General features: G+C 40.9%; 2 protein-coding genes across 5 annotated transcripts in view; one reads left to right on the forward strand and one right to left on the reverse strand.

The window, feature by feature from the left end:
* The window catches only part of LOC122540973 (structural maintenance of chromosomes protein 6-like), a 129,474-nt gene extending 114,513 nt beyond the window's left edge, over positions 1 to 14,961 (forward strand). For all 3 annotated transcript variants that reach the window (XM_087977535.1, XM_043677351.2, XM_043677375.2), the window contains 5 exons: positions 1,606 to 1,731; positions 3,082 to 3,187; positions 6,559 to 6,711; positions 8,438 to 8,535; positions 14,830 to 14,961. In XM_087977535.1, the coding sequence (XP_087833661.1) occupies positions 1,606 to 1,731; positions 3,082 to 3,187; positions 6,559 to 6,711; positions 8,438 to 8,535; positions 14,830 to 14,941 (595 nt within the window). In that variant the 3' untranslated portion in view covers positions 14,942 to 14,961. The remainder of the gene's footprint in view (positions 1 to 1,605; positions 1,732 to 3,081; positions 3,188 to 6,558; positions 6,712 to 8,437; positions 8,536 to 14,829) is intronic.
* Positions 14,962 to 23,543: 8,582 nt separating this feature from the next.
* The window catches only part of LOC122540991 (visinin-like protein 1), a 114,599-nt gene continuing 110,416 nt past the window's right edge, over positions 23,544 to 27,726 (reverse strand). For both annotated transcript variants that reach the window (XM_043677402.2, XM_043677412.2), the window contains exon 4: positions 23,544 to 23,847. In XM_043677402.2, coding sequence (XP_043533337.1) covers positions 23,650 to 23,847 — 198 coding nt within the window. In that variant the 3' untranslated portion in view covers positions 23,544 to 23,649. The remainder of the gene's footprint in view (positions 23,848 to 27,726) is intronic.

A 27,726-nucleotide genomic window follows, 5' to 3' on the forward strand; every position in this document is an offset into this window, starting at 1 on the left:
AAAAGTCACTCACTGCTGAGACCATTTTTGTAATTTGAGTAGTTAATAATCTATTGTTTATACTTGAAAAATTTGTCATTTCTTCTGGGCTCATTATGAATACTAGGCTGAGTTGCAAAAGATTCAAAACCACTCATCTCATCAGGTGACAATGTCAACATTTCGATTGACGGTTTTAAGAGCTTATTATAGGATTAACTATCTTTAATACAGTTAGGGAAACAGATGCTTGCTTTTACAACAAATTGAGGGATTTACCTGTATGAATAGGTTTCATGAATGAGATTTATTTTAAGTATCAAGTGTGCTTGAGTGGAACTCCACTGAATTGTTAAAGTTTATTTGTTCCATATCTCCATAAATCCTGAGGTCTACCAGTAATGAAGGCAAAGTGCCAATGGATTTATGGCATGTGGAAACATAGAGATGACACAAGGGTGGCAATGGGAATATGAGGAAGTATGGAAGGAGAATGGGGGATGTGAGGTGACATGAGGTTATGAGGGAAAATGGCAAATGGATCAGGTGGAGAGGGTGTGAGGGTTAGAGGACACAACAACCCTTAATACAGCTGTGCTAAAGTCCCAGAGAGCTACGAATGGGCTTCTAACCAGCCTGCCTTACCTAACAACTATAATGTGTGGTAATCTCTGAACTCTTTACAGAAGGGACAGATCCAAATCCATCCCATTCTCTTATCCCCAGGATGGAAGGGTGATAAGTGAGGGCTCCTTTAAACTCATAGAATCCCTAACGTGAGAAAGCAGGCCACTTGAGTCCACACCGACCATCTGAAGAGCATTCCATCCAGACCTACACAATCCCTACAACCCTGTGTTTCTCATGGCTAATCCACCTAGCCCACAGATTCATGGACAAGTGTGGGCAATTTAGCATGGCCAATCCACCCTAACCTGCACATCTTTAGACTGTTAGACTGTGAAAGGAAATCCATGCAGGCACGGGGAGAATGTGCAAACTCCACATAGTCGTCCACAGTTGGAATTAAACCCAGGCTCCTGGTGCTGTGAGGCAGCATGCTAACCACTGAGCCACCACACCACCACATAGGTATGTCCAGTCAAGCGGTTCCCTCACATAAATTTCTCACCTCTTCAACATAAATCTAGTTCCTTGCATTTGGAGAGTGGTTGCTAGGTCTTCACTCTCTGTCAACTGCAAGCTATGCTGGATTCAACCTTTTCTATTCTTCTATCAGTTTCTGCGTTCCCAAGGTTAGGGAAATTTAATGACTCAAAGTGAAGCCACATAGACCCAGTATAATATTCAAAGTGATCAGCCCATTTCTTGTGCGAAGATAGGCTACCTCCCCTCTTCCCACCTCTGCTAATACTCGAAATGGGTAGGTTTGAGGCAGTTTGCTTGTGTACTTCTGTGTTTTAGCTTCTTTATTCTTCAACCCAAAATAAAACCCATTTCAGGGGTTTCTATTTCTCATCATTATTCCTACACACCACCACCCCCAACTCCCCAACCTCTGCAACTCGAAATCCCTGAGATTTTTTATGTACTGAGTTCAATTGATTTTAAATGTTAAAGCCACTGGTATGTCTGACATTAATAACTTCTAATGTTTTTGAACAGGCAGTACTTCGAAATTTTGAAATTGCAAAAGAACATGCAAAGCGAGGTTAAGAGCCTGAAGATGTTTATGCAGTTGATCGATGAAATAATGAAAGAAAGGCACAAAGCATATGAAAGCTTCCTGAAGTAATTGTCACAGTTTATTCAGTAAATATGCTTGCATTTTTGAACTGTAATTCAAAGTTCTTTTCTACTTTACTTCTCTGTGAAAATATTCATTCATGTCTTTGTAAGTGTGTTGGGTATGACTGAGGTGATAACGGTGCCTTGCTTCAGTTCACCCATCAGTATTATAGGGCCATGCTAGATTTTGTCAGACTGAGACCGGAGATTTAATGTAAATGAATAACACAATGGTATGAAAGATAAGATAATGAAAATATATAAGATAATGAAAGACTATTGCCTGAACAATTTTAAAACTGCTAAGCTTAACCTTTATACCAGAAGTTTATTTGTAGCTTCAATCAAACCTCGCACACTCAGGACAAATCTGAAACACTGAATTTTGATGCTGCTGGTGGGAATGTTGCAGTAGATTCTCCCCTGTAATGCACGCTTTCTGCAGAGGTGCAATGCCTGCACCTTGAAATTAGTCAGGAGCAGGAGGCTCCTGATGAAGGGCTTTTGCCCGAAACGTTGATTTTCCTGCACCTCGGATGCTGCCTGACTTGCTGTGCTTTTCCAGCACTCTAAACTAGAGCAGGAGGCAATAGATGAGCACATCTCCCTCAATTAGACCCATAGCTACATGGCTTGTCCTTGATATTGGCAAGGAAATCCATTTGACTGTTGATGGTTTTAATTGATGAGATAACAGGTTTGATTTTAGGTTTTATTTAGTTAAATGGACAACGCTAAGAAACAGAGTCAAAAAGTGTAGTGCTGGAAAAGCACAACCAGTCAGGCAGCATCTGAGGAGCAGGAGAGTAGACATTTCAATCATAAGCTCTTCATCAGGAATGTGTACATTCCTGATGACAGGCTTATGCTCGAAACCTCGACTCTCCTGCTCCTCGGATGCTGCCTGATGGGCTGTGCTATTCCAGCACCACACTTTTTGACTCTGATCTCCAGCATCTGCAGTCCTCACTTTCTCCAACACCAAGAAACAACCATTTTGTTATAATCAACTGTCTGTAATTTATTGACCTGTGCTTTCCTGGATGATCTCCTTCTCCTGTGAGCTCTCTTGGGAACATGACTATATGAATGGTGCTTTATAAATGCAAACTGTGGAGCAATTGTCCAGGTATTCTACTCGTCAGTAAGTTGTTGGAGCAGTGTAGATTGGATTGCATTTTGGCCCATGCGAAACAGATGTATCAAGCATGTTCTCCCTGTACTTTCCCTGCCCAAAAAACGTTTTGTATTATGTATCATTCTTTCTCCTATGAAAAATGTCCAGTATAAACTACAAAATATATTATTGTTTTAATCATGATGATATTTTCTCTCTGTGTTTGAATTAAATAGGTTCATGTCAATTCGCTGCAAACTTAACTTCAGTATTTTGTTGTCTAAGCAACATTATTATGGAATGATCAAATTCGACCATAAGAACAGAGATCTTTCAATCACGGTGAGTTATTCACAATTTATTTGAAAGCCTATTTTGAGGAAAATATTACACTAAAACAGAAAAAGGTCAAAATAATGTAACCATACAGTTAAAAAAACATTGATACAAGAAGGAAAACTTTGCAGATTTTGGAAAGCTGTTTATTAAAAGAAATACAGAAAAATGTCTGGAAATACGCAACAGGCCAGATAGCAGTTGTGGGCATGACCTTTGGTAAGAATTAATTAATTAATCATGATTAGCACTTCCCTCAGCATGTCAGCTATAGGGACCAGATAATTAGTATGTTGTCAAGTGCAAATGCCTATATGCAGAGTTAGTCAATGTTGACGAACTAGCTGGTATTACCCACCGATGATGGTAGTCTGATAAAATTGAAAGATAGAAGAGTTACACTGTAGATCCCATGCTAAGTAAATTTAAAGGTACCTACATGCGGGAATTAAAGTTAAGTGGGGAATTCAAGAGAAGCTTAAGTGAACGAGAAGCATATGAAAGAGGTACAGTACAAGTGGGTGGTATGGGTCACATTTGCTATGAGATATTGAAGACTAAGTGTTATCAAAATAGATACTTTCCTTTGATATAATACAATCTCTGCTCCCATCAAGAAAAAATGTATTTCTCTCTTGAAATACAGAAAAGTCAACATCCCCCACACGACTCACACGAGAAAGAAGACTTTGAGATAATTTAAACTCATGCCCTGGACCTTGTCAATTTACTAACCAACAAGAATTTATCCATAAAGATACCATTCAGTCATTTGATTTTACAGAGCTCTATGTACATTTTAAACCATTTTAAGTTTTTAAAAAAAATGAAGAGGTAACTAGTAAATAAAGATTCCATTGGGCTGTTTCCAAATTTGGAAGTAGCGACATGTAAAGTGGACAGTTCTTGAGCTATTGGTTTTTATTTCCATGTAATACCAAGTAATATAATAAATTATTTGTGTAATCAACTTGGGAGCTCACGAGCTGTCCCCGTCCCCATTATTTTCTGCCCACTCTATGAACTCATTTTCTAAGCTATCTTTGAAAATCTGATTTTCACAATCTATACATTCAAGTCACTCACGATCAGTATAGTACATTTCTCACACACCTCATTTCTGTCTTTCTGTTATTCTCTGTCCTACAGTGTAACTACTACTATGGGGACCTATAACCTACTCCCACAGGAACCTCTTGCTTTTACTATTTCCTATCTCTATCCAAACTGATCCTACGTCTGTTCTTTCAAATTAAGGTAATCTTTCAGTACTGATTAAACATAGTCTTTAATTAACAGAGCAACCCCATCATTTTTCCAGCATTTGTAATATTTCACCCTTCCACATTCAGGCCCCAGCCTTGATAACCTTTCATCCATGTGTCTGTAATGGGAATCCAGTCATACATCTTTATCCTCATCTCCTATGTTTCGAATGCCTCATGCATTCAAATACACTGTTTTTAAAATGCTTTTATTTTGCCCTTTTACAATCTGCTTGCAATTTTATGTTCTGTTCCTTTCTGTCACACTCTAGTCATTATTACCCAAACTGCTGCCTTGCTCCTTTGCCTTTACCATACCTTGTCTCATATAAACCTTTCCCCTACAATTTAGTTTAAAACTTTCTTGACCTGATGAAGGATTAAGTCTGAAAGATTGACTCTCTTGCTTCTCGCATGTTGCCCGGACCCGCTGTGCTTTTCCAGTGCCACACTTGGAGTCATAGACTCATAGAGATGTACAGCATGGAAACAGACCCTTCAGTCCAACCCGTCCATGCTGACCAGATATCCCAACCCAATCCAGTCCCACCTGCCAGCGCCCAGCCCATATCCCTCCAAACCCTTCCTATTCATATACCCATCCAAATGCCTCTTAAATGTTGCAATTGTACCAGCCTCCACCACATCCTCTGGCAGCTCATTCCATACATGTACCACCCTCTGTGTGAAAAAGTTGCCCCTTTGGTCTCTTTTATATCTTTCCCCTCTCACCCTAAACCTATGCCCTCTAGTTCTGGACTCCCCGACCCCAGGGAAAAGACTTTGTCTATTTATCCTATCCATGCCCCTCATAATTTTGTAAACCTCTATAAGGTCACCCCTCAGCCTCCGACGCTCCAGGGAAAACAGACCCAGACTGTTCAGCCTCTCCCTTTAGCTCAGATCCTCCAACCCTGGCAATGTCCTTGTAACTCTTTTCTGAACCCTTTCAAGTTTCACAACATCTTTCCGATAGGAAGGAGACCAGAATTGCACGCAATATTCCAACAGTGGCCTAACCAATGTCCTGTACAGCCGCAACATGACCTCCCAACTCCTGTACTCAATATTCTGGCCAATAAAAGAAAGCGTACCAAACGTCACTTTCACTATCCCATCTACCTGAGACTCCACTTTCAAGGAGCTATGAACCTGTACTCCAAGGTCTCTTTAGATCAGTTACAAGTTTATTAACTGGAGTTTAGAGGAATAAGGAGGAATATGTTTTGGTCTCAAAATATACTTTACTCATAAAAATTGAATGATATTTATATATGTAGTCACAAATTCAGTTCAGTTCTGTACAGTAGCATATCAAGGAAACAAACAAGCATTGGAGTTTGACTCGATCAAACCAAAGGCATCTCATGTGTGAACCAGATTATATATACATGCATTTGAGGCATGAGGAGAGTTCAATAACTGAGCAAACCCCTGTTTAACTTCAGCAGGAAGATGTCAGACAGCGGTATTTCCTCACTGTGTCTTGGCAGCAGCTGCCCCAAGCTTTAGTGCATCTCTCAGCACGTAGTCCTGGACCTTTGAATGTGCCAGTCTGCAACACTCGGTCAGGGTCAGCTCCTTGCTCTGGAAGACCAACAAGTTTTGGGCAGAACAAAGAGTGTTGTAAGAAGAATGAGGAGGAATCTCATAGAATCCATTGAAATTCTAACAGGACTAGACAGGGTAAACCCAGGAAGGTTATATTAGTACAGTGCGGAGAGAGGGCAACACTGTGAGAGGTGCTGTGTTTTGACAAAATGTTAAATCAGGATGTCATTGCTCTTTCAGCTAGCTATCAAGGATTTCATAATGCACTTGTGAAGAATAGCAAGGAAGTTATAGCCAGTGCCTGACTAATGTTTATCCTGCAATGGAGATTATAAAAACACAGGTTGTCTGATTGACATCACATTGCTTTTTGTGGGGAACGTCTAGTATGCAAATTAACTGCTTCCTTTTCTGCGTTGGAAGAGTGACTATGTTTCAAAAGTTGAAAGAGTGACTATGCTTCACTGGTTGAACAAATACTTCAAGATGTAAGCGGGTCAGAAAAGGTGTTTTATAAATGCAAGTCTTTCTTTTCATGCTGTTGGAAATCTCTTATTGAAGGTTGAGCGTGGAGAAGGAATGAAGACAGGACAAGATGATATGAGATCCCTTTCTGGAGGTGAACGCTCATTCTCAACTGTTTGCTTCATTCTTTCGCTGTGGGATAGCATAGAATCTCCTTTCTGTTGTCTGGATGAGTTTGATGTTTACATGGTACGTTTACGTCTAAAGCCAATTAATCTCCTGGTTGCTAAAGGTAAAAGTAGCAACATTTATTGTAATCCATAAGTGATCCCTCATGTAGAGACATGAAACGTTGAGTCCATTTCTAGACAATATTTTCTCCAAGTGAAAGATATGTAGCGTCATGGTAAGCTTTAAAAATGTTTGGAAAATCTGTTGCTTAATGTGTCATTTCTCAGGGTGTTTCGGTTCAAGCAGTTTTCCTGAAATGCATGCTCATGTGAATTATTAGTTGTACCTTATGAATTTGCTGACAATTGCATTCACTGAGGAATGTGCTCATCAACATTTGTAAGGTTACAGGAGCTTTCTTAATTTGTATAGTCCAGCCAAACAATAGCACATCACTCACAATGTATATCAAGCAACTGTCAAGAATAACGAAGGCTCCTAGAAATTGTAAGCTGCAAATTCTGGCTGTTGCTTGCAAGGGATTTCGCGGCAAAGGTTAGAAAGCCTAACTTCCGGTTTGTATTTTCCATGATTATTGTCTACAAATGGAGAAAGTCTTAATTTCAAAATCAAGAGAATTTAATGATAAGTGAGCTACTGTATTTAATCTTCAGGAAGGTCTTCACACTCCATTTAGGGAGGTGAATCAAAGGCAGATTCCTGAAGAAGGACTCATGCCTGAAACGTCGATTCTCCTGCTCCTTGGATGCTGCCTGACCTGCTGCGTTTTCCAGCAACACATTTTCGGCAAAGGCAGAACAACCCCATCATATTTTTACATAGTTAAAAACCACACAACACCAGGTTATAATCCAACAGGTATATTTGGAAGCACTAGCTTAGAAGAAGTTATCTCTTCATTAGGTAGCTGTGGAGCGGGATCATAAGACACAGAATTTACAGCAAAAGGGTTACAGTGTCGTGGACCTGTAATGATATATTAAGCAAATTTAGATTAGGTCTTTCATCTTTTAGAATGGGATATGTTAGTTTCGGTTCTTTAATGTGTAAGTTAGTGCTTCCAAATAAACCTGTTGGACTGTAACCTGATGTTGTGCGATTTTTTAACTTTGTCCATGTCAGTCCAACACCAGCTCCTCCACATCATGACATTTTTATATGTCCGTGTCACCATTTTGACTTTAGACTGGTGTTTGTGACTGGAGCTTAAAGAGAAAATCTCATTTTTTTTCTTGTAGCCCATAATTTATTTCTAATGCTCTCCTAACTCTCATTGCTTCTCCCGAGATATGTGATTCACCTTGTACGATTACTTCTGAATTAAGTTGATGAAATCTGAGAATTCAAGTTGAACAGGTAAATGTAAATCGACAATGTCTTTGTCCCAGAAACCCGTGGAAGCAAAGGGAATTAAAATATTGAAAAAAGACTTTAATCTGGAAAGCAAGTGCATTGAAGGAAATGGAGAAATGCAAAAGATTAAATTGATGGAGCACGTCTGATAATCTGTAGATTTTGCTTTTGGGAAACTACATATATACTTGTGTCAAAAACAGAAATTGCTGGAGAAACTCAACTGGTCTGACAGCATCTATGGAGATAGAAAACAGAGTTAATGTTTTCAGTCCAGTGGCCGTTTCTCAGAATCCAACCGGACTGGAAAAGTTAACTTTGTTTTTCTTTCCATACATACTGCCTGAGTCCAGCAATTTCTGTTTTTGTTTCAGATCTCCGGCAACCGCAGTTCTTTGTTTTATGTAATTCTATGCTTGTTCAACCCTAGGATATGGTTAATCGCAGGATTTCCATCGACCTGATATTGCGGGTGGCAGAATCTATACAGTGTGACCAGTTCTTCTTTTTCACTCCACTGACGACAAGGTACAGTAAGACCAGTTGAGGAATTGATATATGGCCTCTTGTTGAATGAATGAGTGTCAAATATGTTTTTTGCATTATTAACTCTCAAAGTTGTGCTCTTTTATGGGCTATATTCTGGAGAACAGTGCCCTCCCAGTAATATATTAAATTTTAGATTTCCAATAGAATCCCTACAGTGTGGAAGCGGGCCGTTCAGCCCATCAAGTCCTCACAGACCCTCTGAACAGTGTCCCACCCTTATACTCTATCCTGAATTTCCCATGGCTAACCCACTTTGCCTGCACACTATGGAGCAATTTAGCGTGGCCAATCCACCTAACCTGCACATCTTTGAACTGTGGGAGGAAACTAGAGACCCAAAGGAAGCTCACACAGACACGGGGAGAACATGCAAACTTCACACAGGCAGTTGCCGCAGGCTGGAATCAAACCTAGGTCTCTGGCTCTATAAGGCAGCAGCGCTGAACGCTGTGCCACTGTAACTTGTTTTCCTGGTTATGTATATTCCCAAAGGTCAAAACCTTTTAGTTGGAGGTACGAAGGAAGTTTAATTAGGCAGAATGGTGGCGTGCCTCAGCCAAATTAAATCTGTGAGGGAAGGTCCAAGCTCAACATACCCACCTAGGCTACAATTATTTCAGAGAGAGTTGGCCTATGTGACCAGTTAACCACGGCAGGCAGGCAGTCTGTCAAGGGATGGGGCAGTTCCCTTGATCAGTGCATGACTGGAATGGGGTAGCGCAGGAGAGCCAATCTCCTGCTGTTGCTTTCAATCTCCACGGTCAATCTCTCCCCATGACTCTGACAAAACAACACTGAACATTTGCACGGTCTATCCCCCATCCTGGGAGTCCTGAGGGCAATGTTACTGGCTGAAGCCTCTGATTGGATGGAAGCTCTTGGTTCATATTTCCTGGCGCAGATACTGGTTGAAAGCCCAATTGCCAGAAGATCCGGTGGATTTTCACATTCTGACCGGCTCAGAGTTACCCTCCTCCAATCTCTCCAATTTTGGATTTGCTCAGAAAATGGAAGGATACCACCTTTTAGAGTCATAAAGTCACAGAGATATCCAGCACTGAAAAAGACTGTACAATCCAACTTGTCCATGCCGACCAGATATCCCAACTCAATCTAGTCCCACCTGCCAGCACCCAGCACATATCTCCTTCCTTTTATTTGGGAAGATCTGTATCAAGCAGTGATGGGAAGGTGCAGGTGGCAGCAGTTCAGTGGGATACCAACCAAAAAAATCATTTGCAGTAGTTTGGTGGGGAGGGCAGTCCAATTTTGAGGAAATGCTCTCTACTGCAACATAATTTTAAATTTTTGCTGAATTTAGGTTTGTTGATGGAGTTAACTCTGTGATTTTAAGGCAGATATTATTTGCACTCTCCCAATGGTTTAGTTGGGGTTCAATGCATTCTTTGGCATTATGATACAAACAGATCAGATGATACCAGGTCCGAACCTTAGCTTCTGATGTTTCAGCTTCCTATAATGTTCTTGGGTACTGCACAAGTAGCTCACTTGGCTTTAGTATCATTAACTACTACTCCAAGAACACCAGTCAACTTTACTTTTACTCCTATTGAGGTCAATGAGACGCTTACTATCATGTAATTCTCCTCATCTTCAAAAGGTTCAATCTATCCTCTATCAAGGGGAAGCTCAGGCTATGAAGCAGCAGAGGATGTAAGAATGGGAAGTGCACAATATGTTGTCAAACAGAAAGTGAAGAGCATTACCAAAGTGTTACGGTGACTCAGTGGTTAGCACTGCTGCCTCACAGCACCAGGGACCAGGGTTCAATTCCAGCCTCCAGCAACTGTCTGTGTGATGTTGTACATTCTCCCTATGTCTATGTGGGTGTCCTCCGGATGCTCTGGTTTCCTCCCACAATCCAAGATGTGCAGGTTAGGTGAATTGACCATGCTAAATTACACATAGTATTCAGGGATGTGTAGATTAGGTGCATTAATTAAGGGTAAATGTAGGGGAATGGGTCTGGGTGGGTTACTCTTCAGAGGATCAGTATGGACTTGTTGGGCCAAATGGCTTGTTTCCACACTGTAAGAATTCTATGATCTATTCTATGTTATGGAATAGAAGGAGGCTATTTGGCCCTTTGTGCTTGTGTCAGCTTGTTCATTGGGGATCATTACCTCATGCCAATCTGCTGCTTTTCCATGGACCCCTGCACATTACTTTTATCCAAATAATCATCCAATTTTGACTTGAATGCCTAATTGAACCTGCTTCCACCGCACTTCAAGGCTGTGATTTCTGTACCCTGTTTACTCGCTAAGTGAAAAGGATTTTCCTCACTTCACCCTTAATTCTTTTGCAGATCACTTTAAATCTATGCCCTCTCATTCTTGTTCTGTTTATGAGTAGCAACAGCTTCTCCTGATCTACTCTATTTTGTATACTCATGATTTTGAAAACCTCCATCAGATCTCCTGTTAGCCTTCTTCACTCTGAGGAGAACAGTCCCAATTTCTTCAATCTACCCTCAAGGGTGACATGGTGGCACAGTCATTACCATGTTGCCTCACAACACCAGGGATGTGGGTTCAATTCTAACCTCGGGCTCCTGTTTGCGTGCGGTTTGCATGTTGTCTGCGTGGGTTCTCTCCAGGTGCTCTGGTTTCCTCCCGCAGTCCAAAGCTATCCAGGTTAAGTGGATTGGCAATGCTAAAAGTGGGGTTATAGAAACGAGGCTTTGATGGTCTGGGTGTGATGCTCTTCAGAATGCTGGTGTGGACTTGATGGGCCAAATGGCCTCTATCTGCACTGTAGGGATTGTATGAATTCATAAGTGGAGTTCCTTATCTCTGGAATATTCTTGCATTGTATAGTGCCCAGAACTTTACATGCTAATTTAGCTGAGGTCTAATATGTTCAACATCTCCTCCTTGCTTTTATATTCTATGCCCCTGGTAAAAAACCTGAGGATACTGTATGTTTTACTTATTGTACTCTCTAACCATCCTGTCACTTTCAATGATATGTGCATATGTACACCTTACTCCTGTACCCCCTCTTAGAAATGTATCCTCTATTGTATATTGTCTGCCAATATTCTTCTCACCAAAAGCATAACCTCACACGTCTCTGTATTGAAACTTATCTGCCTGTGATCAACTTGTCCATGTCCTTATAAAGTTCCTACATCGTCTTCCTCACAGTTTACAATACTTCCAAGTTTTACATTATTTGCAAACTTTGAATTTACCCACTGGACACCCAGCTTTCGATCATTAATAAATATCAGGAAAATATCAGGAACTTCCTCCAGCCAGAAAAATATCCATTGACCATTACTTTCTGTTTCCCATCACTCAATCAATTTTGGATCCATGTTGCTACTGACCCTTTTATTCAATGAACTGTAACTTTCCTCACAAGTCTATTATGTGGCATTCTATTAAATTCCTTCTAAAAATCAACGTACACAACATCAACAGCATTCCCCTCATTGAATCTCTCTATTACCTTTTTAAAACCTTCCAGCACGTTAGTTAAACATTTAGAAATCCATGCTGACTCTTTAATCAACACACCCTTTCCCATGTAACTACCAACTCCATCCAAATAATTGTCTCCAGAAGTTTTCCCACCACCAAAATTAAATTGACTGATCTGTAATTGCTAGGATTATCCTCACAGCCCTTCTTGATCAAAACCATATTGTTCTCAGTTTCCCAGTCTTCTCGCACCTCTCCCAAGTCTAAGCAAGACTGTGAGATTCTGGCCAGTGCGCTCATTCAATATCTTTTGATGTATCTCCTTCTAATGTGGTGCCTTGTCAATTTTAAGTATTAACACTTGATCCAACACTTCTACCATATCAGTTTGAACCACTCTCCGTAACTGAGTTCCTCCATTGTCACCATGGTTTGAGCAGCATCTCTGTTTTTGGTGAAGATGGATACAAGGTATCAAATACCTCAGCCATGCCCCTCTTTCTAAGTATAAATCTCCTTTTTTTGTTCCTAATTGGCCCTACTCTTTCTTTTACCAACCGTACTATTTATAAGGCCATAGAGGATTTTGAACCACTTTTTTATGATGGTTGCCAGTCTTTTCTCCTAATTCCTCTTTGTTTCTCTTATTTGCCTTTTCAACCCCAACCCCCACTGAACCATCGATATCGCTCTTCATTTTCAATTTTGATTGTTTTACCTGTCACTTGCTATAAGCACACTTTTCTTCTTGATAAGAACAAAGAACAGTACAGTACAGGAACAGGCCCTTCGGCCCACCAAGCCTGCGCTGACACATGCTGCTTTTCTAAACCAAAAATCTTTTGCCTGTACATGGTTCATATCCCTTTATTCCCTGCCTATTCACATATCTGTTGAGATGCTTCTTAAACGCTGCAACTGTATCTGCTTTGACCACATCCTCTAGCAGCGCATTCCAGAACTTACCACTCTCTGCCTCTCACATCTCATTTAAAAGTCCCCCCTTTTACCTTAAGCCTATGTTCTCTAGTAACTGACATTTCTATCCTTGGAAAAAGACTCCAACTGTCCATTCTATCCATGTCTTACATAATTTTATGAAACCCCTATCAGGTTGCCCCTCAGCCTCCAATGTTCAAGTGAAATGAGCCACCTATGACCAATTTCTCCTAGTAGCTACTACCTTCCAAACCAGACAACATCCTGGTAAACCTTCTCTTAATTTCTATCTCTTTTGCCATTTAGGAGCACTTGATTTGTTTGCTCTACCTTTCCCATTTGAGGGCATATACTTTGACTTTACCCAACCAACCTCCTCTTTGAAGGTAGCCGATTGTTCGGTTACTCTTCTTCCTGTCAACCTGTTGATCCAGTCAATCTTGCCCAGCTCCATCCCCACCCCCGGTCTTGTGTTAATTGATTTTGCTGTCATTGATTTGTTTCATGTCATAATTGTGACAATGATCAGATAAACAGCCTTTGTGTAATTGGTTAAAGGAGATAAATGTTGAGCAGGACATTAGAGAGAACTTCCCTTCTCCTTTTTATAAGATAGTACTTTAGGATATTCTGAGCTGAGAGGATAAAGCAGGTGCGAGTCATTGGTCAGCACGGTCTGAGGACATGGTGGGGGTAGTGAGCAGGATTCTATCAGCAGACTTGTGGTTGAGCTGACCATTATGGACAATGAAGGTTGTGAGTCAGGTCATTGGAATGGACGCGTCTGGCAATGATGAAGTCAGACTGAATATTATCATCAGAGATAGAAGAGACAATGCTGAAAATGTGTTGCTGGTAAAGCACAGCAGGACAGGCAGCATCCAAGGAACAGGAGAATCGACGTTTCGGGCATAAGCCCTTCATATGCTGTTTCGGCTTATGCCCGAAACGTCGATTCTCCTGTTCCTTGGATGCTGCCTGACCTGCTGTGCTTTACCAGCAACACATTTTCAGCTCTGATCTCCAGCCTCTGCAGACCTCACTTTCACCTAGAAGAGACAATGGCCTAGTAATGGCCAGGGAATTGCCTGCGGACCCAGGTTTGAGTCCAACCACAGCAGATGATGGAAATTGAATTCAATAAAAATCTGGAATGACCATGGAACTGTTGCCAATTTTGGAAATACCCATCTGCTTCACTAATGCCCTTTAAGGCATAAACTGCCATCCTTATGTGTGACTCCAGACTCACGGTAACATTGTTGACTTTTAACTGTCTCTGGGATGGGTAATAATGCTGATCTTGCCAGTGAAACCCTCATCCCATTAGTGAATTAAAAAATGTTCTTCACCAACATCCCATTCCTTACACTGCAATGATCACTGTCTCTTTAATGTTCCCCACCTCATTTCCAAGAATGCACCCTTTATTGTTGACTGGACACATACTACTGGAGGAAGTTTTCCTGCATGCAACTGAGGAATATTTGCTCCTTGCTGATCCATGCACTACAAGTATCCCAGACTATGTCTGGATAGTTTTCAAACTGTATTCACTGTTGGAATGTAGCGCACAGCTGGGTCCAACAAACAGAAATGAAGGACAAAATATTCTGACGTAGGTGTTCAGAATTAACTGTGCAGTGGCTTCAATTTTATATCTGATGTATGGTTTTGTACAAAATATAAAGCGTTAGAATCATTTGTGTTGTGCAGTCCAAATTTGTTTGTGCTTCTGGGGGAAGTATAGAGTGAGGCCTACTTTAGGTAAATTGCAAATTCCAAATTGTGCATTAGATCAATGAAATTGTTTGAATCCTGACATTGCTTCACATATAAAAAAATTGTTTGATTTTGAGTAATTCTGAACTGTTTCCATTTTTAGTTTCTTGCCTAAAGGTGACCAAATCAGAACCTTTCATCTGCATGATCCTGAAAGAGGGCAGACAACACTACCCTTTGCTTCTCCAGATGAACCTGAAGACTCAGATGATTAAATAAACATTGACTTTTATAATTGTGAACTTTTGTTTTTTGTTGAAGTGGGGTAAATGGACATTGGAAGACTTTGGCAGAGTCGCAGAGATTTGTGGGGAGTGACAGGCTGCACAGTTGGAGGGTTGCATTCTGAAAACAATGTAGTGCATTGAAGAAGCTTTCATATGAATCCTGGGAAAGCTAGGCTTACAATTGTTATTTTCTGGCATTATATACAGATTTAGTGGTGTCTAATAGAGCTGATGCAAAGTTGTTTGAGGTCCAACATTGTTAGGGTACACTTAGAAGGCTAACACGGCTAAATGCAGATTTCCTGGGGATGCTTTACCTAGAACTGCCAAGAGCTGAGCTTAGAAATGAGTTGAGTTATGTTGTGGCTGTAGAGGACATTGATTAGATTAGATTACTTTACAGTGTAGAAACAGGCCCTTCGGCCCAACAAGTCCACACCGACCCGCCGAAGCGCAAACCACCCATACCCCTACATTTACCCCTTACCTAACACTACGGACAATTTAGCATGGCCAATTCACCTGACCTGCACGTCTTTGGACTGTGGGAGGAAACCGGAGCACCCGGAGGAAACCCACGGGGAGAATGTGCAAACTCCACACAGTCAGTCACCTGAGGCGGGAATTGAACCCGGGTCTCTGGCGCTGTGAGGCAGCAGTGCTAACCACTGTGCCACCGTGCCGCCCACAAAGTGTGAACCATTGGTGTAGACAACGACCAAATCATGACCAAGTACACAGTACTGCTTAACATTCGCCAATATTAACAGTGAACATTAATGCTATGTTTATTATTTTGCACTTCTATTAGAAATACATCTGAGCAAAGGTTAAATAACAAATGATTCTCTTGTCCAATGTGAATGTATTTGTGCAGCTTTCTCACAGTTTTATGTCATTTTGCCTGAAACTTATCAAAACAGTTACTTGGTGAAACCAAGAGACAGTAAGATTCCCCTGCCACCACCCACCCAACCTGCCCAAGAACCAGGTACAAATCTGCACACACACACCAGTCCAGAGCCCAGTTTCCACAAAAAAGGAATAGAAGGAATAAAAAAAACTGCGAATGCTGGAAATCTGAAACAAGCACACATTGCTGGAGAAACGCAGCAGGTCTGGCAGCATCTGTGGAGACAAAGTAGAGTCAACATTTCAAGTCCAGTGGTCTAGAAGGAAGTTGGCCAGTTTCTATTTGGAGTTTTCTGCTTTAGGGAGGGACCAAGCATAGATTGTTGCTGTTGGAGAAATGAGCAATCATGAATTGCACCATCAGAGAAATGAGCAAGTTAGAAACTGTGTACTAGCCAAGGCAGGAGAGCAGGGTCGATTTCAGCACGGTGCATTGCTGCAGCTGGACATGGAAGGGTGACAAAGGTAAAAACAATGACTGCAGATGCTGGAAACCAGATTCTGGATCAGTGGTGCTGGAAGAGCACAGCAATTCAGGCAGCATCCGAGGACAGGCAAAATTGACGTTTCGGGCAAAAGCCCTTCATCAGGAATAAAGGCAGAGAGCCTGAAGCGTGGAGAGATAAGCTAGAGGAGGGTGGGGGTGGGGAGAGAGTAGCATAGAGTACAATAGGTCAGTGGGGAAGGAGATGAAGGTGATAGGTCAGGGAGGAGAGGGTGGAGTGGATAGGTGGAAGAGGAGCTGGGCAGGTCGGACAAGTCCGGACAAGTCAGGGGATCGAGTTGCTGGAGGTTAGAAGCTAGGATGAGGTGGGGGAAGGGGAAATGAGGAAACTGTTGAAATCCACATTGATGCCCTGGGGTTGAAGTGGTCCGAGGCGGAAGATGAGGCGTTCTTCCTCCAGGCGTCTGGTGGTGAGGGAGCGGCGGTGGAGGAGGCCCAGCACCTCCATATCCTCGGCAGAGTGGGAGGGGGAGTTGAAATGTTGAGCCACTGGGCGATTTGGTTGATTGGTGCGGGTGTCTCGGAGATGTTCCCTAAAGCGCTCTGCTAGGAGGCGCCCAGTCTCCCCAATGTAGAGGAGACCGCATCGGGAGCAACGGATACAATAGATGATGTTAGTGGATGTGCAGGTAAAACTTTGATGGATGTGGAAGGCGCCTTTAGGGCCTTGGATGGAGGTGAGGGAGGAGGTGTTGGCACAGGTTTTACAGTTCCTGCGGTGGCAGGGGAAAGTGCCAGGATGGGAGGGTGGGTCGTAGGGGGGCATGGACCTGACCAGGTAGTCATGGAGGGAACGGTCTTTGCGGAAGGCGGAGAGGGGTGGGGAGGGAAATATATCCCTGGTGGTGGGGTCTGTTTGGAGGTGGCGGAAATGTCGGCGGATGATTTGGTTTATGCGAAGGTTGGTAGGGTGGAAGGTGAGCACCAGGGGCGTTCTGTCCTTGTTGCGGTTGGAGGGGTTAGGTCTGAGAGCGGAGGTGCGGGATGTGGATGAGATGCGTTGGAGGGCATCTTTAACCAGGGTGACAGCCTGGACAACCATCTGAAAGGCGGACAGATTGACCAATCCTGACTGTTTTAGAGAAATTAAGCAACCAAAGCATGGAGTAGGTATTCAATGGTGTCAATGTTATTGAACAATTTGCTGAAAGGGATGGCAGAAATCAGTTGCTGCAACATTATATTCTGCATTCTGCTCTACTACCCTGATGTACTTATGTAAGATATGATTTGGCTGATTAGCACGCAAAATAATACTTTCACTGTATTTCAGTTCGCGTAAAAATAATAAATCAAATCAAATTATAAAATATTGTTGCTTTGGATAAAATCTTGGTTTTGACTCATTTATATCCACAGTAGACCCCCTAACAGAGAAGAGCAGTATCGAATAAATATGTTTCCTTTTGTCTTTGTCTGTAGAAGAAAAGAAATGTAACAATTTGCTTAATTAGCAATTGTAAATCATTTCTACATTATTCCTTTTTTCTGTAAGTTATCACTATTTGCATAGACTTTGTGCATCAGTAACATGCAGAACACATGGAAATAATTCTAAGTCAAATTATTTAGTATCTACCTCACTTCTTTTTGCTGTGATAATCCCCTTCCAAGGAGCCCACTGACATGCCTGCTGCATTGATTCAACAAAATCAGTTTGGTAGGAAAATAATTGTGAAGTGTTTCAGATGAGTGCTATGCCCACTTGACGTATAGAGACAGAGAAATAGCAGAAGATCTAAAGGTCACAAGTGCATTGTATTCATAAGAAGTGGACACATACTGGGAAGACAAACGGGGTAGTTTTACAACTATATTTTGATGCTTAGGCATTACAGAAATAGCACATATGCAATTTTTGCAATGTGCTAGAAATAGATAACATTCCCTGCCACCCAACTCATAAAACTGCCTTCGATGCCACTTTTGTACTTATTGGTTAAAAAAAAGGAATTTTGCAAATTGTAATCTTAGTCATTGCTCCGTACTTTTTGTATAGTCAGTGTGATGATGAAATAATGGGACTCATTTTTCTTCATTGTGTGATAACGGTGGATAAGGGGACATGATTTTGTGGTGAAACCTGTGTTTTTCATCCCTGTTATAACTGCAAAGGCTGCTGGCCACTTGCCCATCATTTACCCCAGGACTGTCCATAGTTCTGGACAGAAATCCCTTATTGCTATCCACAGTCACTTTCCAGGAAAAGGTGGCGGTAGGTCTATAAGTTCCAAAATTATTCTAGGTGTAAAAGTCACCTCCTCTCTCCACAATCATCCAAAACGCATCTTTTTTAAATGTTTGGTCATGAATGCTTCAACAATCACTGCCTGAATTTTCCTGTTCTGCAATTGCTGGCTGTAATGGCATGGTGGCTCAATGATTGGCACTGTTGCCTCACAACACCTCGAACCCAGGTTTGGATCCAGCCTCGGGCGACTGCCTGTGTGGAGTTTGCACATCCTCCGTGTGTCTGTGTGGGCTTTCTCTGGGTGCTTCAGTTTCCAAATATGTACAGGTTCGGTATATGTACAGGCCCATAATGTCCAGGGATACTAAGGGGATTAGCCATGGCGAAGATAGGGGTGGGTCTGGGTGGGATGCTCTTTAGAGGGGTGGAGGTGACTAGGTAGACCAAATGGCCTGTTTCCACACCATAGGGATTCTATTCTATGACAAATATACAGTTGGTCTGCAGCATTTAACCAGTCTAACCTTTGACCCAAGAAAATGAGTTAGATTCGTCAGAATATGTACACTCCATTACTATCTTGCTGCAAGAATATGAATCTAGTTCAATGTACCCAGGATAAATTGGAAGGACTATTAAAGTGTTTTGATTGATGGGCCTCATGGTATTTGCTGGATCATGAACAATAGATTGGTGTTCTGCAACTTACTCACTCCTCATTGTTACCTTTTGCTACCTGCAAGGTGGATTCATGCATGGATACACAAATAGTAATTTAACATGTTAGCTGTTTGAGCTTACCTTCTTTTGCCAATAGATGAACGATACAATGTGATATCTGGTAAATGCATTATCTTTAAAAGATGTGACACCACTACTGTTATCTGTACATGACACAATGCTTTTAATTATAAAGTGAGATTTTCACACCATCTAAATCCATGTAAATTAACCAAAAGAAATGACAAATATGGTTTTCATGGTAAAGTATGTCCATGCCACTGTTTATTTGTTTCACATAGTAGCACAATTTCATTTTAACAGTTCTGGGTTTTGTTTTCTGCACAATTTCATTTAGAAGATATATTAATGATTTATGTATCGATTCATGACATTTATAAAAGCCATAACAAACATATAGGTACTGCACCGAACACTTTTACCAACATTTTGTTCACATTGCATACATAAAAGGGTAAGGTTTGGTAAGCTTTATTCATTATCTTTGTCAGAATAGATAAATCCTGTCTGGTTAAGTAAAAACATAACTTTACAGGTTCAAACCCTAAAAAGGGTAGTTTTCCAATTACACACTGTCAGTTCGCAGTCTTACCCGCTGAGAGTCCATATCGAAATTTTGTGCAGACCAATCGCATTTTTCTGCTTTGCGCTCCTACTGGATTAAAGGTGACTTGTTATTTTTAATGTCATAATTTCCGTGTCTTTAACATCGTCAAGATTTGCATTCTAAGCTCTAGATTGCCAATTGATCTATTAAAGAGAAGTATATTCTAAAAATGTCTCCATAGTTCTAAATGTAAGAATGTTTATATCTATATACTGTTGACCTACAATTGCTATTGTACAATCTGGAACCAAGAATTGTGTGAAACTTTGTCTTCACTGGGTTTGAGCTTTTTATGTTGCATTCCTGGATCCACATATGCCAATACAGCAGTAAACTGACTGCTTTGAATTTATTTCTCATTGGTATATTCGAATATCTATTCACAGCTGCCAAGGTAGCTTAGCTTTCTAACAGGAGTTAAACCAATGGGACAATGCAGTCAGCAGCACCATATTATAAAGAGATGAATGCTTTTAAAGTTAAAAATCACACAACACCAGGTTATTGTCCAACAGGTTTAATTGGAAGTACTAGCTTTCGGAGCGCTGCTCCTTCATCAGGTGGTTGTGGTATCGCACAACCATCTGATGAAGGAGCGGCGCTCCAAACGTTAGTGCTTCCAATTAAACCTGTTGGACTATAACATGGTGTTGTGTGATTTTTAACTTTGTACACCCCAGTCCAAAACCGGCATCTCCAAATGATGCTTTTAAAGCGAATGCCTGGATAGTGGAACAACTATTTATTTGGGTGAAGTTCAAATATTTTTCAAGCCTCTCCATGACCGACGGAAGGAGAAGGATTAGGCAGAAAATAAGAGAAGAAAAGTTTGATGATACAAATAAGGTTCTGTGAACATAGTAGCGCAGTTGATATATTGCCCTCCCTGTTTAACAGATGTCTAAACTACGTGTGCAATTGCACAAAGAAAGGTCTCCAATTTCATGCTGAAAGGCACCATTTCCAGAGAACAGCAGCATACTAGTTTGCCAGCAGGTGGTAAGCATGTTGAATACAAAGTACACAGCTGAAAGAAACACTTAACAGAGATTATGAAGAAAGCACAACCAGCAGCACCATATGAGTTGTGCATGTCCCAATGATTCCTTGCTACAACGTACTTTGCATTTTCATACAAACTTCTCACCAAACTAAGTTTTAATGTCAACTTTACAGGTTACTTTTGGTTGCATCTCATGCATATACCTCTAACTTGTAGATACAAAGTAGAATCAAAAATATTGCGAGACTCTCATTTCTCAAGGCCATATATCTTGGTTTAGGAATAAACAAATCTGCAAAACTCCCAGTCAGTTACTGAAACCCAAATTGGATTATAGCTGTGTACCAGTTGGCCATTGTGTATGAGCACCAATGATGACCTTGCAACCAGACACTACTTTGAAAGTGTAATCCTGAAGATGCAGAGGTGCCTGCTTGGCCAAAGACTCAGCAAAAATGCACACATTTATTGAAATTCCCAAGGTACTTAAGTTGAGCTACTTGAGTATGCATGTGGTCAGTGAATCTGGGTGATTTACACGATCTTACATAAAATGAATACATCCTCTGAAAATGCTTGCTGTCCTCTAACCTGTGAGGGCAAGAGAAATTATAAAAGAACTGGCCATCTGACCAGTTCTGACTTTTGAATATTGTGGTAAAATTCCCTTGAATAGACATTACTAAGACAAAATTTTTTTTTTAAGAAAAATGAGATGAAAAGACCAGTTAAAACAACCCTAGAAAACATTTATGTCATTGTTGTACAAGAGCAGAACTTCAGCCCCCAATTTATAATGTGTTGTTAATGTAATAGCATATCCCAAAGTACTTCAGAGAAATGTTACAGTGATCCATTGAAGAACACATGAGGAAAGATGGCTAAAAACATTGGTAAAAAGGTAGGTTTTCAAAGAATGTTATAGAGTCTTAGGCAAGGTCTTCCAGGGTTTAGGGCTTGATAGAGGAATTGAAATTGGGATGCAGAAAAGGCTACAGTTGAAACACAAATTTATTTGGAGGTTTTGCGGCTGGAAGAGAACTGAGAGGCGGGAACAGTTGAAGACATGGGAAATATGACAGGACTAGAATTTTAAAATCGAGATGTTGCTTAACTGGGCTCCAGTGTACAAAGGAAAGATGGGTAAACTATCTCCCCAGGACACAGTTTAAATAGGAGACATGTAACTTAAGTACTGCTCAACTTTCCCAATGGTAAAATATTGGAGGCCAGCTAAGTGTGCGTTGGAATGGTTAAGTGTGTAAGTAACAGAAGTTTGAATGAGTGTTTCAGCAGCAGATACGCTGAGGTAGAATTTCTGATGTGGAATAGACATAGTCATATTAGAAACATCATGCCTTGCTTCAGCAATGATGCAAACTCTTGTTTGAACACATCTCATACTGTGGCATTATTTCACAATTAAAATCATTTAAATGGCTAAAAATCATCATGACCAGGTGGCTGAAATAAAAATGAATGCTGGTGCATTTTCTTGTATGGTATGGGACACTGTGTAGAGTATACTTCCCTGTTAAACCAGTTTAGCAATGCAAGGGAGAATGTTGGGAAACAGCATTATCAAGAATGACTCCAACTGTTTTCAAGTGAGTTACAAATTATGGTACAGTTATTTTAGCATTGACATTAGATCAAAAGCAAGATTTCTTAAATACCACATTTCATGAAGTAGTAAACAAAACAAGGCTTTATTTCTCCCCTTTTAAAAAGGATAGTATGTTTTGTGACTTAAAACCTACTGATGCAGTTTGACATTTTTCTTCTCTCTCCTGACATGACATTCATTAAATGACATCAATTAAAATGTCTATTGTATTTTTATGAATAAAAGTCTCAATTGCCAATAAGGTGCAAGTGGAAAAGCTGTAAAAACAGTTTAAAAATTCGCTATCACATTTTTTCATAGCTGGTGACAATTTATAAAGTGGAGTTGCTACTTTAGGTATTGCAGGAAAAAGCTAAGCTGAGGCCAGAGACACTTACCAATGGATATCCTTAATTGCCTGTTCCTAAAAATCGTCTTGTCTGTTGAAGAATTTGTTGAGCGCCACGTTTGAGTAACTCGCTAATTATAGATGCTGAATCCATTTTCTGCTAAATATTGCTGCAGTTTTCAGAGGTATTTAGTCTTTTCTCAATGACATTTCAAGATTCAAAGAACTGAGGGAAAAACTTCACTGGACACTAATAGCATTCATTTTTGTGAAGCAAGTTAGTTTGTAATGCTAACTGTTCTCTGATCATATATTCCATCACCAATATTGCCAAGAATTAATGTTTCAGATCTGATACAATGATTAGAGGAAAAGAAATAGTTTATTATAAACAGGTTCTTTGACATGGGATTTTAGTTTCATTCCCAATAAGTGAAACACATTGCAAGCCCCAGTGGAACATGAACAATAATAGCTTATTTTAATGCAACACGATACTGATAAACAGGCCTCCAAAGAATGAATTTAAGATGGTAATGAAATTGCGCACACTTCACTTTTGGCAGTTTTCATATTAATTTAAACCTTTTTTTGCATATGACATTCTCATGCACACAAGTGTTTCAACACAAGAAGCAAGTCCATTTAAAGATAGTCCAAGCACTTTGTTTTTGTGTGTGTGTGTGTGTGTGTGTTTTTGTGTGTCTGTGTGTGTGGATGTAGCTGCAAACTGAATGAAACATCTGAATTTTGTGCAGTCCATTATATGCATTACTGACGGCTCATTTCTGAATGTCACATTGCAGGAGTAACACAATTGAAGGATCACTCTTTGCTGCTTCTTTGAATTCATCCAATGTAATCTGGTCATCATTGTTCTTATCCATCTTACTGAAAATCTTGTCAACACGTTGTTCTGGCGTCAAACCGTCTTCATTCATTTTCATCATTATGACAGTTCCCACCATTTTATATATAGCCTTCATAGAACACACGCAAAAAATTATTTAATTTAAAGTGAAAATCAAAGCAAAACATACATTTTGTACTGTTTTGAAATGTGTGCTCTAACTACATGCTTCAAGTATATAGAACACATCTGGAGCAATCAAAGTGAAGTTCATAGCTTTTAAGGAGAAGACAGATAAATGAGGGAAGGTGACAGAAACAAATTTATGTTGATAGGGTCAGATCAGGTAGGGTGGACTGAGGTTCACAAACAGCATAAGCACCATCATTGTACTGCTGCGTTGAACAATTTGTTTCTGTGCTCTCAGTTTTATGTAATTGTCGGCAATGACTCAGGCTTTCACTCTTATTAAACCTGAGACATTAAGTGAATTAAAGAACAGAATAACACATGCTGTAAGGGGGTTATTAATGTATAACACTTGATATCTGACAGCAATATTTGACATGTTTATAAATTTCAACAGGATATCGGACCGGATTATCTTAAATGTTCACACTTTAGTTTTATATAGAGCTTGCATAGTGCAGCATTAATTTCCTGTGATGCAAAATGGTGCAATTTAAGTTCACACCTGCTTTCCCTTCACACATAACCTTCTTCCTTTCAAAAAGGGAACTATTAAGTTAAAGCCAATCACTTTCCCAAGGTGGGGGGAGGGGGGTGAGAGAAAAGACAGGATGACTCACTCTATTACATTCTTTAGCTAGTGAATTTCAACTACCATTGACAAAACCACATTCCCATTTGTCTATAATGGGCTATGTCTCATACTGAGTGAAAAACAAAGAGAAACAGAAACCTGGATTTTAAAGGAGCTGCTGATTGCTGCTCCTGTCCCTAAATTTCTCCACTATACCCTGGCTCTGCATTCTAGAGTGGATTTCCAAACTCAGGCTCTTCAAACCATTGGGGTGTTTCTTCGTAATGCAGGATTGTCCTGCGAAGCTAGGTCAACCACTTTTTTATTACACAAACTACTCTATTCGGTTAAGTCTTCATTAATGAACCAACTGTAAGTCTTTGGGGCATTTAAACATTTGTAGAGTATTCGTAAATGAGTGTGAGTGGGGTAGCTGGGAAACTGCCATCCTAGAAGGTGGCAGTGATTAGTGGCAGTCTGCTAGGGCAGCTCTGTTTGGAATAGCGGTGTGGTAGACTGGCAGTGGGATAGGGTGGTATTGAGGTAGCATGGTGAAGTTGGGTCAAGGATTTGGAATGGTGGGCAGCATTTCCTCCACATTTCTCTCTGGCTTAGAAGGTGTCTGAGGTCCGTACATAAAGTGACCTCTGGAAATGGAGGTCGATGCCATGATCAGTGTGCTGGATTTGGGTGGGGTTGGGACGGGGGGGGGGGAAAACGTGGGAGTCAGGTGGTAAGGAGGGTGTCAGCGGTTTGGTCGGGGGGAGTAGAGGCTGGATTAAAAAGTGGTGTGGGGTAGATGCATCGGTGTTGGAGACACATTTCAGTTGCAGGAGTTAAGCATGGTTTTAATTTGTCTGATGTTAGGCATATTTCTCCTCAGTAAGTCAGAGTTGAAGAAATTCACACATGGTCTAAGGAGCTGGGAAATTGCTCATAATAAGTATAACTTCCCATCGAATTCCCACAGAATTGATGAAGTGGGACTTTTTGGAGGTACTAATGTGTAACTTTGGTGGGTGGATGTTGGGGGGGGGGGGGCGGGGAGTGTTGGGGTGAGGGCAGGGAGACATCCAATTTTACATGATCCACAGACCGCAAGATCTGGATTACTTACTAGACTAATGATACTAACCCTGAAGGTTTTGATTCTATGGAGTAATTCATTTATTCACATTCTTCTATCACCTGAATTGTTCTCATACTGTACAAAAGACCAATTTACTCTATTTATTAAATACTTGAGATTTCAACCACACTATCCACAACTTTATTGCCATTTTAGGCACAGCTTACAAATCACCCCAGTCAGATAAAAGTAATCCCAATGTGGAGACACAACACACGATCTGTGAGCCAAGAAGTGTATTTGTAGGTAGAAGATTGTTGCACCAAACCTCTTTCCTTTGACCAGGTCAAGGCACCTAATGGGTTTATAATGGTGGGGGGAAATCAATCACTGAGCTGACACCATGATAACTATCCAGTGCAAGTACATGAAATTATGAGACAGTGTTAAGAAGACAATGAAATCTATAGATCTAGATCTACATTCCATAGATCCTAAGATGTTTTGCAGTATCCTCATCCAAGCCAGAATTACACATCAGAGTGGGTAGAGTTTAATGCAGTTTCTAACTTTAACCCTTTCTTTACTGTAAAGAACTGAAATGATCTATCTTAGGAACACAGGCAACAACAGATGAAAAATAGACCATGATCTATCTGGTTCACAATCCTGATTAGTCACAGGATGCAATAATGAGGTACACTGGCTGGAAGATTGTCCTGTAAAGGTGCAAACAATGAATGAGTTGCATTGACATCACTGGCAGCTTCTTTGACTCATGATCCTAATTCTACAAAGAGATCATTTAATGACTTTGGGGCTGTTGGAGTGTATGTTGAAGTAGGTAACAGGGGATGCATCATGAATCTACATCTACCATCAGCTGTACGTGCTTTTGGGCCAAACTATCCATGATTTATTTGACCACATGACCAGCCCAAATGAATTTCCCATGTGTGCAACTGGTGTGCAGCACACAACCAAAACATTGTGTCAATAATAACTCAGCATTTACACATGAGTGGAAATACATAGCAATATCAATACTGGCACGTTGTCAGGGTTTGAAAGTTCATTTCTTCAATTTTCCACAAGGTTGATGAAGCAATCAATATCAAAGAGATCAATACGATGGTTTTCCTATTTTTTTTTAAATGGTTTTTTGAACACTAAGTAGAGATGCAGGAGGCTGGGAGAGAACACACCGAGCCAGGTAGCATCAGGAGATGGAGAAGTCAACATTTTGGGTATAAACCTTCTTCAGGACTGGGGGTGGGGTGAGGGGAGCTGCAGCTAAGGGGATGGGGAGGTGGGGAAGGCTTTGGGTGGGGAGAGGGGCAGAGTGGTGAGGTGGTGATAGGTGAACAAAGGTAAAGGGTACAGGCTGATTAGTCAAAGAACAAAGAACATTACAGCACAGGAACAGGCCCTTCGGCCCTTTAAGCCTGCGCCAATCCAGATCCTCTATCTAAACCTGCTGCCTTTTTTCTAAGGATCTGTATCCATTTGCTCCCTGCCCTTTCATGTATCTGTCTAGATACATCTTAAATGATGCTATCGTTCCTGCCCCTACCACCTCCTCTGGCAATGCATTCTGGGCATCCACCACCCTCTGTGTAAAGAACTTTCGACACATATCTCCCCTAAACTTTTCCCCTCTCACTTTGAAGTTGTGACCCCTAGTAATTGAGTCCTCCACTCTGGGGAAAAAGTTTCTTGCTATCCACCTTGTCTATACCTCTCATGATTTTGTAGATTTCAATCAGGTTCCCCCTCAACCTCCCTCTTTCCAATGAAAATAATCCCAATCTATGCAATCTCTCCTCTTAGCTAGCACCCTCCATACCAGGCAATATCCTGGTGAACCTCCTCTGCACCCTCTCCAAAGCATCTACATCCTTTTGGTAATGCGGCAACTAGAACTGAACATCATCTTCCAGAGTGGCCGAACCAAAGTCTTACACAACTATAACATGACCTACCAACTCTTGTACTCAATACCCTGTCCGATGAAGGAAAGCATGCTGTATGCCTTCTTGACCACTCTACTGACCTGCATTGCCATCTTCAGGGAATAATGGACCTGAACACCCAGGTCTCTCTGTACATCAATTTTCTCCAGGACCTTTCCATTTATTGTATAATTTTTAATTCTTTTTCCAAAGTTTTGTCTGTCT

This window comes from Chiloscyllium plagiosum, unplaced genomic scaffold (genome assembly GCF_037043375.1).
Source record: "Chiloscyllium plagiosum isolate Xiang-an unplaced genomic scaffold, Cpla_swu_hap1 HiC_scaffold_3, whole genome shotgun sequence".
In the NCBI taxonomy this organism is placed as follows: Eukaryota; Metazoa; Chordata; class Chondrichthyes; order Orectolobiformes; family Hemiscylliidae; genus Chiloscyllium; species Chiloscyllium plagiosum.